At 40.3% G+C, this 14614-nt stretch overlaps 1 protein-coding gene across 3 annotated transcripts in view; it reads right to left on the bottom strand.

Moving 5' to 3' along the window:
* The window catches only part of FHOD3 (formin homology 2 domain containing 3), a 783635-nt gene that overhangs the window by 386016 nt on the left and 383005 nt on the right, over positions 1 to 14614 (bottom strand). For all 3 annotated transcript variants that reach the window (XM_019520693.1, XM_019520685.1, XM_019520696.1), the window contains exon 4: positions 2533 to 2600. In XM_019520693.1, the coding sequence (XP_019376238.1) occupies positions 2533 to 2600 (68 nt within the window). The remainder of the gene's footprint in view (positions 1 to 2532; positions 2601 to 14614) is intronic.

The following is a 14614-nucleotide window of genomic DNA, read 5'->3' on the forward strand; positions in this document are numbered from 1 at the left end:
CACGAGTGCTCGTAAAGCTGTGCCACGGGTCCCGCAATGACCTCAGCTAATTCCCTCAGCACTCTGGGGTGGAGATCATCTGGACCAGCTGATTTAAATACATCCAGTCCCTCCAGAAGTTCCCTTACTAGATCCTCATTGACCCTTGGCCTGGGTGCGCCTCCCCTGGGGCCTGAGGGGGGCTCAGTGGGGGGGATGATCCGGTCCCTGCTCAGGAAAATGGAGGCAAAGAAATTGTTAAATAGGTTAGCTATGTCGTCTGGTGTGATGACCAGATTTCCTAGCACGTCTTGCAGGGGCCCCACGTTACCCGGTACCTTCTTTTTGCCCCCTATGTATTTAAAAAAGGACTTCTTGTTGTCCTTGATCCGGGAAGCTAGTCCCAGTTCCATCTCCGCCTTGGCCTTCCTGACTGCTCCCCTGCAGTCCTGAGCAACCAAGGTATAGTCTCCCTGGTGATGGCCCCTCCCTTCTATTGGGTGTATGCCTCCCTTTTAGCAAGGAGACCTTCCCGGATGCTTTTGGTGAGCCATGGAGGTTTGGAGGTTTTGTCGTGAATCTGAACAAAAAATTTGGAGGTTTTGTTGTAAATCTGAACAAAAAATAAAAATCCTTCATGAAATGGAATCTCTTTCTCCACCCAGTTCTATCGCCAGAAGCCATCTTTTCACTTGGGAGGGCATAACTTTGAAGCTTTAAGGATGTTGTTTTCATTTTTTGGTAAATTTCTACGACCCCCTGTACATTTTACAGGTATTGCACAATTAGCTGGTTAATTGTGGACTTAACTGAGACCACCTACATGTGTAAAGTACCTATTATGCCATTAAAAGGCCCAACCAGCTATAAAGTTAAACCTCAAAAGTGTGTATTAACTTTAAAGCTGGTTGCTATCCAGGTTTAATTTGCATGTGTAGCAGGGTCTGCAGGCTCCCAGCACAGCCAGGGCTGGGAATCCTGCAGCTCCATCATAGCAGTAACCCCATTTGGGGTGCCACCACCACTGAGACAGAGTCTCACATCTGAGGGATTCTTGGTCCTGGCACCATGGGGTGCTGCAATAATTACAAGTCCAGTCAGTTAAAGGACTTTTGGCTGCAGGAGCTTTTTAGTTGCTGGTACACGGGGAGCCCAGGATAGCAATGGTATGATAGAAGGCGTGATTGTGTTGATCATGCTTCAGATCCTATCACACCTTTACCTGAACATCTAGAGGGACCCTAAGTAATAGAAAACCAACCAAACAACAACAAGCTTTCATTGAGCTTTGTCCACATGTTGACCTCCACACAGAGTTAGCTGCCAGTTAAAATTAAATTTGTTATCTTGGGGTCCATTTCAAGCTCTAGGCATGAATGTGTTCTTATGGTCACAGACTCTTCTAGCCAGTTTCCCCAATTCTATCTCATTGTGGTCCATCTACTTCCTGAACCATCCGTCCTGATAAGGCTGAATAAGGGGATGAATTACTTAGTTCAGTCCAGGTGGTCTCTGGATCAAATCTTTCATAACCACTCTGAACTCCTTCAAGCTGATCTCTATTTTTGCATACTAAACACACTTCTCAGCTGCATCTACATGAAACACTAACTGCACACTAGCCCAATATTACTGCACAGTAGCGCCATGTGGCAACAACTGTGACGTGATGCTACTATGCAGTATTAGCCTACTGAGTATTAGGCTACTGAGCAGCAGCATCACAAACAAGATATTTGTCTGTGCAGTAAGTCAAGTTACTGTGCAGTCAGAGCTTCATGTAGATTGGCCCACATATTGCAAAAAATGTCTTGTCTGGTCCCTTCCCCACTGACCATCCCCCAGTCACCAACATGTTCTCAATAAAATTCCCTCTCAGTTTTAGAGAGAGAACCACTTCCTCCAATAAAACTCAATTCTCTGTCAACCGGCCCCCTTTTAATATTAGGGAGTGGTATTCCTTCTTCCCAATGAAAACATCTTACTCCATTAGCTGATCTCCTGTGATGGTGGGTTCCACAGCTGGAACTTGAAAAGGCATTGTTCTTCCCTGCCTCTAGCCCATTTTAACATCTGAGAGCAGCCTGGATCATCTCAGATTAAGAAGCGTATACTGAGCATGTACAAACTACATTTTTTCAAAAGTTTATTATTTGACCAAGGTCAATTTTTATAGAGGCAGCAAAAGAATGTGTATCCCTAAAACAAATACCACCTTGTTCCCAAATTTCAAAATTACAGCTTAAACACACAGGGAACTTTTAAAAGAAAGTGCCACCAATTTTTATTTATATAACATGAACAAAAAATTTTCAAAAATGACTGAACTACTTTAGTCCTGGGGCACCTGATGTCAGATTCTACTCTACCTATTAGGTGCATAAGTGGACTTACATGCCTAAGTGTGATTCTCTTCCAGACTGTTCAAGTCCACAAAAATCCATTAATACATCTACTTTTGTAACACACTGCCATTTTACCCCTAATACTGAGTCAGGAAAAATAACACAGCAATAAATGGCATGGGGATGTGTTGGTAATGTAGTCATTTACCTGAAATATTTGTTTCAAAGAGAAAAGTGCACGTCTCAGCTCCCGTCCATTGGAGTTATAGAGTTTTTCTGAAATAAAGAACAGCAAACAAATAATATTAATGGAACTGCCAGCATGACTAATGAGTGATAAATTTAAGAGGAAGGGTAGCAATGTCCATTTTCTAAAGAAAACTTTCAAAAGATTTCATTCAACCTGAGATTTCAGTCAACCTGATCTTTCCTTCCTTCATACAGCACTTGCCCATCAACCACATAAACAAGACAGATAGTTGTCCATGACCTGAGTGAAATTTCCAATGATGAGTTACTCTAACTTCAGGAAAGGTTGGAAGAAAAGTAAGATTATGAGTACCTTTCAGGTACAGCTGAGGAATCTCTAACTTCCTTTCCTATTTCAAAAAAAAGTATAGTTTTCTTGGACAGTATTGCATTAACAAGAATGTAGGCTCAAGTCCTCTGTGTGTGCATCTATAGGTGTGCTTTAATGTGCAGTAGCCTATTTTACTGCGCATTAAAGCATCACATAAAAACCCATGACATTATACTACTGCACAATACAATAGGCTACTGAGCATTACGCACCACTTGAAAACAGTGTGCGTTCATTACTGCATGTTAAGGCAACCTAATGCACATTTGTTTAGTGTCTCACATTGGAGGTACTGAATTTAATGCATATTAGGAAAATCATATTCATTCACATATGGACATGCCCTGTTTGTCCACTCAGGGAAGACTCCACGGTACCTACACTCTTAGTTTCCCTACGCTGCTTCATTAATGATCCTTCATCCTAGTCTGGAAGGATTATTTTTATGAGTTAGAATGGACAATAGTTTTCATACCTATTCACCCTTTTACCACTGTTCCACAATGGGCAATAAGTGTACTGAGGTAGTGCTTACTGTTTACATATATTATATATGAAACCTTCAGTGTGGAGATAATTAAAATACCTCACCTAGATGTCTCATTTCCAAAAATTACTGAAAAAAGTAACAAGTTGAGTTCACTACCAATCCCAGTCTGCAAGTGAAGCAATTAAAAAGAAACAGAAAGAAAAAAAGTGTCCATTATCAGTCCTTGGCCACTCAATCTCCTGCTTGCTATTTTCTTGGCAATTCCTTTCTCTAACTGCAGTGCATGTGATGACTGTCAATGCCAGAAGCAGCCAGACAGTTTGTTCTCAGCATATGTCAAAACAAGGTTTTACTCTCAGGAAAATGTATTTTAGTCTCTTTCTAAGAAATTTAGGAGAAACATTATTTTAACCAACTAGTCTTACTATATATTATGTAGTTTATTCTCCCAATAATGTATAGTTGTAGAAAACAGTTAAAAGGTAGAAAATGTTATAAGGGTTTATGAGTACTGAATGTATTCTGAAGGCAAATGAAGAAAACCAAACAGTGCTCAACGCAGTGGCCCATTGTGATCCCAGAGCCTCACCCACAAGCAGCCCCAAGGGGACCAGCCTGCAAAGGATGGGTGGAGAGGATGCTTGCCAGATGACATGTTTGAGGCTAGAGTGACTGTAGCACGTGGATGTTCCCACATGACAAATCAACATACTATCAGCTGTTGTGATGTGCAGAAATAAACCTTTCCCCCCACTTCCCCTACCTATTTTTGTACTGTAAGTATTGTACAAAAATAAATCCTAATTTTTTTAGTGCTGTCAGAAGGAGAAAGACAATGGGCATTTGAGGATTTACATTTTTAACAGGATTAAGCACTTTTCCCCAATAGTCTCATCCAATCAGAAAGTAAAACTGTAGTAATTTTGCTTCTCTCTAACAGGCTTTGTTTTCAAAGACAGAACATGTAGATCTGGCTTGACTATTACTCTTGGTTCTCATCCTTGTACAGTTTATGAATTCCTGACAGAGCACAGGAGGACAGGGTTTCACTTAAAACCAGACACTGAGATGCACTATTTAATTACTCCACCTTAAAAAAAATGTACTGGCGCGTGCAAGCACATCTCTTGGCTGGATAAAGAGGAGTCTTGTCAGGAAAGCTTAAAGAATAATGAGGCAGGAGGAGTATTAAGACCTGGTTTGTTGACTTCACGTGCTACAGCACGCAACTACTTTTCTGTGAAAGAAATCTCCATCTGGCATTTGTTACAACTAATTTCCCTCCATTCATGTAAGTCACTGGCATCATTTTAAATAGAGCCACTCCAAACAAGGCTGCACAGTATCATTTGAATGAAGAGAGGCACAAAGTTGCACATAAATATCAACATTTTAACAAATGCCATCTGTGGGTCCTTTTCTTACACCAGAGGAATGATCATCCCTGCCTGCAGCAAAGTAATTGTGAAATACTGTTATCCTACTATAACACTAGTTATTTTCATTAGACCATGCAGCTCTTTTGAGAATTCTCTGAAAAGACCCAAGTCAAACATTTTTTCCTTGTGTATTTTTCATACACATGGTGTAACATCACCCCTGCATATGAGCACAGGCAGCTCTCTTATTCGCAACAGGAACAGAAGCCTGTAACTGCAGTTCCAAAAGAAATCACTTAAGTTAAAGATCATCTCTAGCTACCACTATTAGTATTAAGTCTTACAGTCTCAGCATCCAGCTGCCAGAGAGAAGCATAATCACAAACAATTGAGCAGGTCTAGCTTCATCTAGCAGGGGGCAACAAAATACATTAGATGCTAGTTAACACTAACAACATGCAGCAAACTGGAGCAAAAGAGGCTAATTCATGTTCACAGGTCTGTCCGCACATTCAAAGAAGCTGGCAAGCGGAGTCAGAAGTACAGAATTCAGACCATTACAGTTGATTCTAAGTAATCTCTTTACATCTTGGCAATATACCAACAGCCTCTTTTACACCTGGCACTGTTTCTTATAGTGCTAGGAAACATCAGAAACTTTACAAACCATAATCCAGAAGGTAAGTAAAATACTCCTCTCTTAAAAGAGTTATGCTGCATTAGCAAATGCTTTGGCTGAGCTTCTACTTGAAACACGGGCAAAATTCACCCTAAGCAGAGGACCCTGTATAAGGTAAAGTACTCCATAGATCACTTTATGAAGCTTTTATTTTAATTCTGGTTTTTTGTGAGGTTTTTTACTTCTCTTAAATGCTGTCCAAAAAAGTATCTACAAAATAAACAATTAAGGATACAAGAAGTCTTCAGTGGGTAACAGAAATCCCATTAATGTCAGAGGAATGCAAGTTCAACAAGGGTATGTTTCAGTGCTTATTCTAAAAGCCTTGTACCTGGAGTGACACAATACAAAACTAGCCAACAGGATTTTCTACTTCTGCTACTGCCATGACTTTCTGAGAGGTCACAGTGGCTGCTCTAAGGTAAATGATTTACTGTAATATAAACCACTCCCCATAGCAATGGTTCTCAACATTTTTAGACTCCAGGCACTCCTTGGAAAATGCCAGCTCTTAATTTTCTTTTTCTGTTTTTTTCCTACAGAAAAACAACAAAGCATTTCTTCTGTTGAAAAGAACTCAGGAAGACCACAACGGGTCAGAATTTTTAAATCTCTGGGTTTATTTTATCAATCAGGTTTGCACACCTAAAAGTGCTAACACTTTGTGGCATCCAACAACACCCTTGAAAAGACTGCAAGGCACCCTAGGGTGCTGCAACACCATGGTTGAGAATCACTGCTCTAGAGAAATAGCAACTAAGAGCAAAAGAGGAGAAGGCAACATTTTTCATGGAATCCACTCTTCCAATACCAAACAATATTCCACAATACTCTGGGGTGCCGTGAGATTCTTTTAAGGGTGCCCTGTGATGCCACACAATGTTAGGTTTACAAACATGATTTACAAGATAAGCACAGAGATTTCAAACAGGAAGAATACAACTATGAAGTTCTCTGCCATAGTGCTTTGCAACAGAAAAACTGCTCAACTATTTTTCTGTAGTAAAAAAAAAAGAGTAAAAACTAAGACTCCTGGCACATGGTACACTTAAGGCAGCATTAACCAGTTAATCATATCTTAAGTAGTTATGTGGACACACCTTAATGCAATTAATGGTGTGATAAAACAAGGAACAAGCCAGAAAGTTACTACACAAAAAATACGTAATAACTTTATTGCTGGTTCCTATTTGAACGTGTGACCAGGCTGATTGGGAGCTCTTGATTCCTGTAGGCTCCTGAGGCTGCGCATGCCAATCAGTTGATTGCTGCTCACAACCACAGGGGCACATGAGAGCCCTTGACTCCAACAGGCCTCTGGGGCTGGGAACAGCAACAGATCTGGGCTCCCAGCTTCTGCGGCACACTTTGAGTCAAGGGCTGTACTGGAAGCCCTCAGCTGATCTGGGATGCATGGTACACCCCCACAGCTGGAGCCCAGATCAGGTGGCCACTCCCAGCCATCACAGCACTTGGTGTGTGCCCAGGTCTAGTAGTCCCAATCAGCCGAGGAAGTTCCCAGCTGCAGAAGCTTACTACTTGCTGATGCAGAGAGATCCTGGGCTCCCCAGCAACAGCCGGTAGCAAGCTCCCATGGCCGGGAGCCCCGATCAGGTGATGGGGCTGATCAGGAACCCGGGCTCTGCCTGCACCAGCAATATGGTGTGAAGGGATCTGATGCTTGATCCCACAATCATGCCTCTTGCTATGCCAGTGTACATGGCAAGAGGCATGATTGTGGGATCAAGCATCAGATCTCAGTGCCTTTAGCTACATGTCTGTCTGGGGCCTAAGATCTGGCACATTCAGAGGAGTGCCATGAGTCTATCCAGGGGTGCCTTGAGTCTACAAAGGTTGAGAACTACTGCCTTAAAAGAATGCAGAGAGTTGAGAATGAGCACCAGACAATGCTGGTTGGCAACATTAAGTGATTTTATATGTTTATACGGGAAAATGCGAGTGGTTCTGTGAGGGCTAAATTTTGGCTGACAACCAAGACTGACCTAATGAACTTCAGAGCTAAAATCAAGAGCTGCTACACTTTGAGCTAAAGAGTCAAGCAGCTATAATTGTGCTTGTTACAAACTTGTGCGTGACTGAGACACAACACAGAATAAGAAATTGTTATACTCTGCTACCCTAATGACACCAAAACATGAGGGTGGCAAATAGAAAATATATTTTGTGTGCAGTGCTGATTTATTGGATCACAGTCTTAAATATGAGTATAATTGGTGCTGCCACCAGCAGTATTCCCCACAGCTGTCTAGTTTCCCCACTCACTGTAAATAAAATGATTTTATTTCAAAATTACCATTACTATCTGAAACACCCTTGTGCGTGAAGAGATATAGTCAGAGGTCTGAACCCACTTAAATGCTAAGATTGTATTTTTATGTGTATATAGTAAAAATATGTAAAATCTCTTATTTCCTTTGTAAAAAGAGAGAGAGGAAAGAAGGTAGCTTGTGTAGGTTAAGAAGGCCAAAGTTTCAAGATGTCATTCTGTAGTGATTTGTTTTAATCAACTATTACCACTAGAGGGCATCAGTTATTGTTTTTAAGGGAAAGGAGGAACATTGTCTCATTCACTATAGTTTCCTCCTACTAATAATGGGTACAGAGTGAGGATGCTAATCTGCTACATTGGTGACCTGGGAATCCAAAGTTTCTCTGACAGATTCTATGTCACAGAGAGATACCAAAGAACAGTAAAGAGACCACAAAGCTCCAATGCCAACCCTAAATGTTCAAAATCGTAAGCCAAGCCCCTCAATACTACAAGATTTTTAAAAAATAAAATTTGGAGTTCTTTTTATACGTTTCTTTTAATCCCACATCTAGGATGCACTTGAGTACCATGTTTATGGTTTTTTCCAGCCATCAGGGGCAAAAATCTTACTTTTTATAGCTGTGCAACTAGCTGTACCACTGGAGCAGTAAGAAGAATATCAAATATTGCAAGACTTGTAATAACCGCAACTCTAAAAAGGTATTGGTTTCCTCCTCTTCAGCACCAATGTGTTAAGGGGCTGCATACCACAGAAGCCAACTATTAATTGTCAAACATTATCTCCCTAAAACATGTCCTCTTACAAACAACTCCCCTACATCAAAACCAAACCAATGAATAGGGATTTCTTCCAAATGCATCACTGTATCAGGGCAAGTGAAATTTTCTCTGGTGAGCTAGTCTGTAACTGGCATATTTTACAGTTACTGAGAAAGTAGCCTGTTTCATTCCTTCATTTTACGAGACTTGGATAGTTCAGGGGGATCCTACGTATTTTCATGCATGACCTTCAAAGGCTTGATGCAGCATGAAAGGGTTTCATTGTTTAATATTTTTCTTCCTTTTGCTGTTATGGGAAAAATAAAGGAACTAGCAAACAACGATTTGCCTCCCTGCCTTTAATAAAATCTTGACTTTTCTTTTGCATACAGGTGGGGGAGGAGGCAGTATATGGAGGGCAGAGGGAAAGATCACACATTCAGTTTACAATTTAGAAATACAGATGCATATATGTATATCTGGACTGAATAAAGGCTGATTGAGTCTCAAGCATAATGCTTGACCTCTGACCACAAGGGCACCCCTTACATCCCACCCTTTTCCATTATACCAGCTGAATTAGTCCCTGGGATATAGCAATTTATGTAGCATCAGCCTTTTGTGTTATTGGCAAAGGCAAACTAACATCTGGCAGAGTGCAAATGTGAGTTACTCTCCTTCACTTGCTGCTGCCTGAATAACCCCCATGTTTCACATCCATTCCCCTCTACTCCAAACTCTGATTTCAAGATGCAGAGTCTTTCCTTATAAAAATACAAGCAGCACATTACACTCTGTATTCTATTCCATTACAGGGCACACAGTGTTGACTCAATTAAAGGACTTTTGAAAAATCTCCTGGTATTCCTCTGTAAAATGTCCACATATGCTCTGAGCAGCAGTATCCTCTGGTTTCTAATAAACACCAAAAATCTGGCTAGCACTTGGAAACTAAAGATCATATTTTTCAACCTAAAGCAATGAGAAACTTGATTCCCTCCTTCCCCCACAAAATGCATTCATCACAAATGCAGGCAGAAAGTAAAATTATGACTAGAATTAAAAAATAGACAGGAAAAAATTGATTTTTTCCACCAGCAAGTGGGGAATGCACAGATTTTTTTTTCCGAGCAAGAGAAACCTTTATTCTTGCTTCTGCTACAGAGCCAAGTACAGGGTCCAATTCATCTCTGCTACTCCTGTTTTAAGCTTTTGGGATTCCATTTCAATCAACAGATTTACACTAGTATAAAACTGGAGTAATTCAACAATGAATCAGGCTCCTGAGTTCAATTCTGAAGTAAAACTTCAACTGACTTCAACTGATCTCTAGATTGGGCCCTAGGGTCCACATAGAGCCCCTGATTAAAAAAAATACTGTATGTAAAACTAATTAGCACAGTGTACCAATCTTTGATAACATGCCAAACAAATTAATGTGGTGCTCTAAGAAGGGACCTGGGGCGATGCCAAAAGGGGCTTTCATTTTAGTTTTGTTGTTATCCACAAAAGTCAATAATAAATCTGTTGGCAAGACAATGTTCTTTCCTTTTACTCCCAGACCCCTACAAAATACATCAATTCAAGAGTGAGATTCATTCAAGGGCACATTGCCCAGTATTACATTAACACAATTGCTGTTTTCCTGAGATTACACTGTTTTGCATATAATTAGTCTTATATTTTTTAAGCTACTCTTTCTATCTTTTTCTCTCTGTAAATATAAATAGTTTATTACATATTCATTTCTGCAATATGTGTAGCTCAATAATTTATACTTTATATTCCCTCTCTAATCCAGGGGTGCAATGATTAGCATTTATAAGGAAAAGTATTTTTTGACAATGAAGTATGGCCTGATGAAAAGCAACAGCCCAAAAATATGTTACACTAAGTTTGGCAGTGAAACATCAACCCCATGTTACTGTTAGCACCAATTGATTCCAAAGGATTTCCAGACAGTTTCACAAAACAAGGAACACAGTCTAACAATTAGAATAAAACCTACTTCAAGTCATTTTCAGATGCAAAAAGCAGCTGTTAGTGTTATTCACCTGAGACACAGTGGCATATCTACACATTCATTCATTCATTAATGCGCAGCAGTTACTGCACATTTAGTTTAGTACTTCCTTAATGAAATAGTAACTAAAAGCGCAGTAATTACATTTACTGTGCAGTAGCATGGCACATGGTTTTTTCATGACAGTTACTGCACAGTAGCCTAATAACAGTGTGCAGTAGCTTACTAGCATGGTTTTTGAAAGGCACACTATTGCACAGAGTTACTAGGCTACCGTGCAGTAAGCATTTCATGTACATGTGCCCAGTGTCTCCTCCAAAGGGAAGGATGGCAGGGAGGCAAAAGATATTCATTCACAGTGGGTAATAACTCTGTCTGGAGACACTTCTATACTATCCTGCAGAAGACCATCTGTGCAAGACACCTCCCACAGGTCAAAAAAGAGTTGGGAGGTAAGGCAGCCACCAAAGTAGCATAAGATACTTTCTCCACCCCACCTGGAAGTCCACAGAACACTTCTGAGTACATTTATGCTGAACTTTATCCCCAAGTCCCTTGTGCCCATTACAAAAAGGAGCTGAATTTGGGGGTGGCAGGAGTGTGTCTACAAATCTGTGAATTTAGCAATGGGAACTCCAGCACATTCCACAGCATGAACTGCAGGCGAGAGGAGACATCTTCCACACAAGACTATGCATCTAAGCTCAAGGAGTCTCCTGTCTTGGGGAACAGAAGAACAGATATGCTGTCCTCTGGCTGAACACACCCATTTGGGATACTTGCAAAGGATAGACTACAGATAAAGAGATCCTATTTGGAAAAGTAGAATGGTTCCCTAAATACCTTGCAATAACCTCCATTGGTCCAAGAGTAAGGAATGCTTATTAGAAGCCCACCTTTTGCATTCTTCCTTCTGCTAGTTAGTGGATAGGTTTACAATGTCCAATAAGACTATCATTTCTGATACTGTGAGCTATGAGCCATAATAAAAAGAAACTTGCAATTCAACAAAAAGCACATCATCCTTCTGGGAGACTTGGTCACCACCTAATCACTTTCCCACCCAAATATAGAAAACTATGTGAAGGGGATGAGCAGGGATTCAATGATTTGGGAAAGAAGACTGGAAGATTAGAAAGAAGGAGAGGGAGTAATGGAGGGAAGAAAGCCAGAATACAAGGAGATGCAGATCACTCAGGTTGCAGAAGATTAAGATTACAGAAGATAAATGAGAGTGCCATCAAGCAAGAGAAACAAAGGATGAGAGAGAGATATATGCCTTCAGAAAACTATGTCAATCACAAACAAGAGGTGACTGTCGCAGCAAGTGAATTCGGGGATATAAAGTACAGAAGGACTAACGGAAGAGGTGAATCATTCTGTCCAAATCGGGAAAGAAAAGAAGGAAGAAACTTCGCAGGAGCGTGTTGGAGGTCACCTAGATTCCCAAAATTCCAAAGTGAGGTTGTCCTGTCTTCATCATCTCCCCATACTGAAGGTTAAGGGGAACCCAAATCAACCCCTCCTCTTTCTTATTTCTACCCAATTCTGGCTTACTTTGTCTGACTTTATGCAAGCTTAAATTTGTCAGGGCTAAATCATAAACAAAAGCTCCCTCTTCACAAAGCTTGTTAAATAACTCCTCTCCCTCCCACATACCTCTCCACTATATGCATGTTGAATTAATGGAGAAAACCATTTATCACACTGTCCCTAAACACCAAAGCAAATAAATGCTAGTGATTTACAGGTTCACAGGAAAGGGATGTGATGAAACATAGTAAATGTTTCTATACTTAAATGTAATAGGAAACCTTTCTCTTCCTTATGGGGCATGTTGGAGTTAAGGACATGGAACCCTGGGACTCTTCACACGTTATTCCTCCACCATGCTGTGAATAATGGATAATTTTGCAAAACTGACAGTGTAATAACTCCCTTTCACCATCTCCCTCCCCATGCCCCATGTCATTCACCTTGGCACACTGAGGGCCTACCTACTAACAGGAAACAGCAAGAAGGGAATGTAAACTGATAGAAGTGCTGAGAACAAGGCAAGAGTGGCCCAAATAAAGCATTCCTACAGCAGCCCAGGCTTTGTATTTGCCTATAAACTGTGTGTGTACTCCATACTGTAGCTGCCCATTTCAGTTTACTTCCGCTATTGCTAGGGAGCAGGACCAGAGGTGAGAAATGGACCAAACATAAGATACTACAACAACAGGATTTGCATTCAACTGAGTAGGTAACTAGAATTTGACAGAATGTTAAAGTCAATTTACTAAAACAGGGTGTTGTCCTGACATTATAGACAGCAGCAGCAACAGCTTGGAGATGCTTGGGCGACTCAGCTATTTTAGCTGTAAGGAATGCTTGTTAGGAGTGCCCATGTCTCTTAAGAGAACCAGACTGCAGGGATTGTTTTTTGATCAAAAGCTTCATGGAACTGGTTTTACTAGACTGAAACTTTCAGAAGTTATTGGAAGGCCAAAGCCAAAACCAGAGACTTTCTTTGCAAAACTGAATAAAGAAACAGCAGGGAGAATAATTCTTGTTCTAATTTTACTGCTTCAACACGTTCTGATTGCATTGCCAATCTTTCTTCTCCTTTTTCCATTCACTTTCTCTTTGCAACCATGCAAGCTGGAACACAAGGTTCTTATCAGCCATAAATGACTATTGTCAAGTATGGGGCTGGATGGGTTTGGTGAATCTTGGTGGGGAAGTCTTGTTGTTTAGCAGTAATAAGCAATCTAATACACTGGCAAAAAGAAATGGCATAGTGAATTTCTGGTTAGAATATTGTCCCCATGGGAATCAGAACAGAAAGCAGCATTAGAAAGAAATGCCAGAAGAGCTCTTGAAAAAGGATGCTCCTATTGGAAAACAAGCTACTCATTTACAAATAACTGAAGAAGCCCTGTTGTTTAAAGGGTTTATTCCCAGAATGGATCTAGTCATATGATAGGAACTCTTTCTGCAGTGTCCTATTCCTACAGCCCCACTTCACTCACTATTATTCCCTTAAAATTCTCAAGTGGCCCTTGATTCATTTGTTTGGTAATTTAAAAGTAGGATTTTTTTTTTTTAAATATACGAAAATGCTACAATGATTCTTCGAAAAATGTCGAAGAAACATTTTGAGAGGAGAAGAGGCGGTGTGTAGTTTAAGTAACCAGCACATATATTGTAGCATCGCATTATAGAAAGTGGTGATGGAAAGGAGTTTGGAGGTTATCATCTTCATCCCTCTACTAATGCAAAATTGTTCCCTAGGGAATAATGTAGTAACAAGGTGGTTGTTATCCTAAAACATGTGCTATATAATTCAAGAGAATGGAGCCAGAGAAAATTGCTAGAAAAGAAAATGATACAAAAGCGCTCATTGTTCCCTTTAGAGATTATTGTTACCAATTTGTGGTTAAAAATATAATTATCTAAAAAAATATGTAAGTCAAGGCAAATCTTTAACATTTGTTTCAATTTATTACTCAGTCCTTGAATTGCTGAACTGGTACATGTAAGATGAAAATACGTCAATGTTTGTTGGGTCATGGGAATTCAATAATCTCATCCCTTTCTCTTCTGCCCCCCTCCAGTGTCTTATCTCACTGGCCAACATACTACTGTTTCATTTAAACCAATTAATATTGTTATGCTAATTGGGATAGCTGGCTTTAGCAGGTTACCATTAAGAAAACACAAACCAATCAAATCACCTATAAGCTGGATTTAGTCACAATCTTTTTACCTGTGCTTACCAAGAGGTAAAATACCTGAGTGCATAGAGATCTCAGGATTTGTGGAAGAACTTGGACATTTTTCTTGGAATCAGGCTGAAACGAAGCATTACTGCTGCATAAGTTCTGCCAAAGTACATCAGAAATAAGTTTATGTCCAAGGCTAAGGAAGCTCCCATTCTTTTTCAAGCAATATACCACTACACCAGACTGAACTTCTCAGAACCAATCACCTCCTAGTTGGCTGGATGTGCTCCAATGCACTCACACTATCAGCTGCTCCAAATTCAGACATCCAGGATCAGAGCATTCAATTCATTAGAAGACATTGGCAGGTAGCAGGAACC

Source organism: Gavialis gangeticus, unplaced genomic scaffold (assembly GCF_001723915.1).
Source record: "Gavialis gangeticus isolate Ggan-Ray unplaced genomic scaffold, GavGan_comp1, whole genome shotgun sequence".
Taxonomy (NCBI): Eukaryota; Metazoa; Chordata; order Crocodylia; family Gavialidae; genus Gavialis; species Gavialis gangeticus.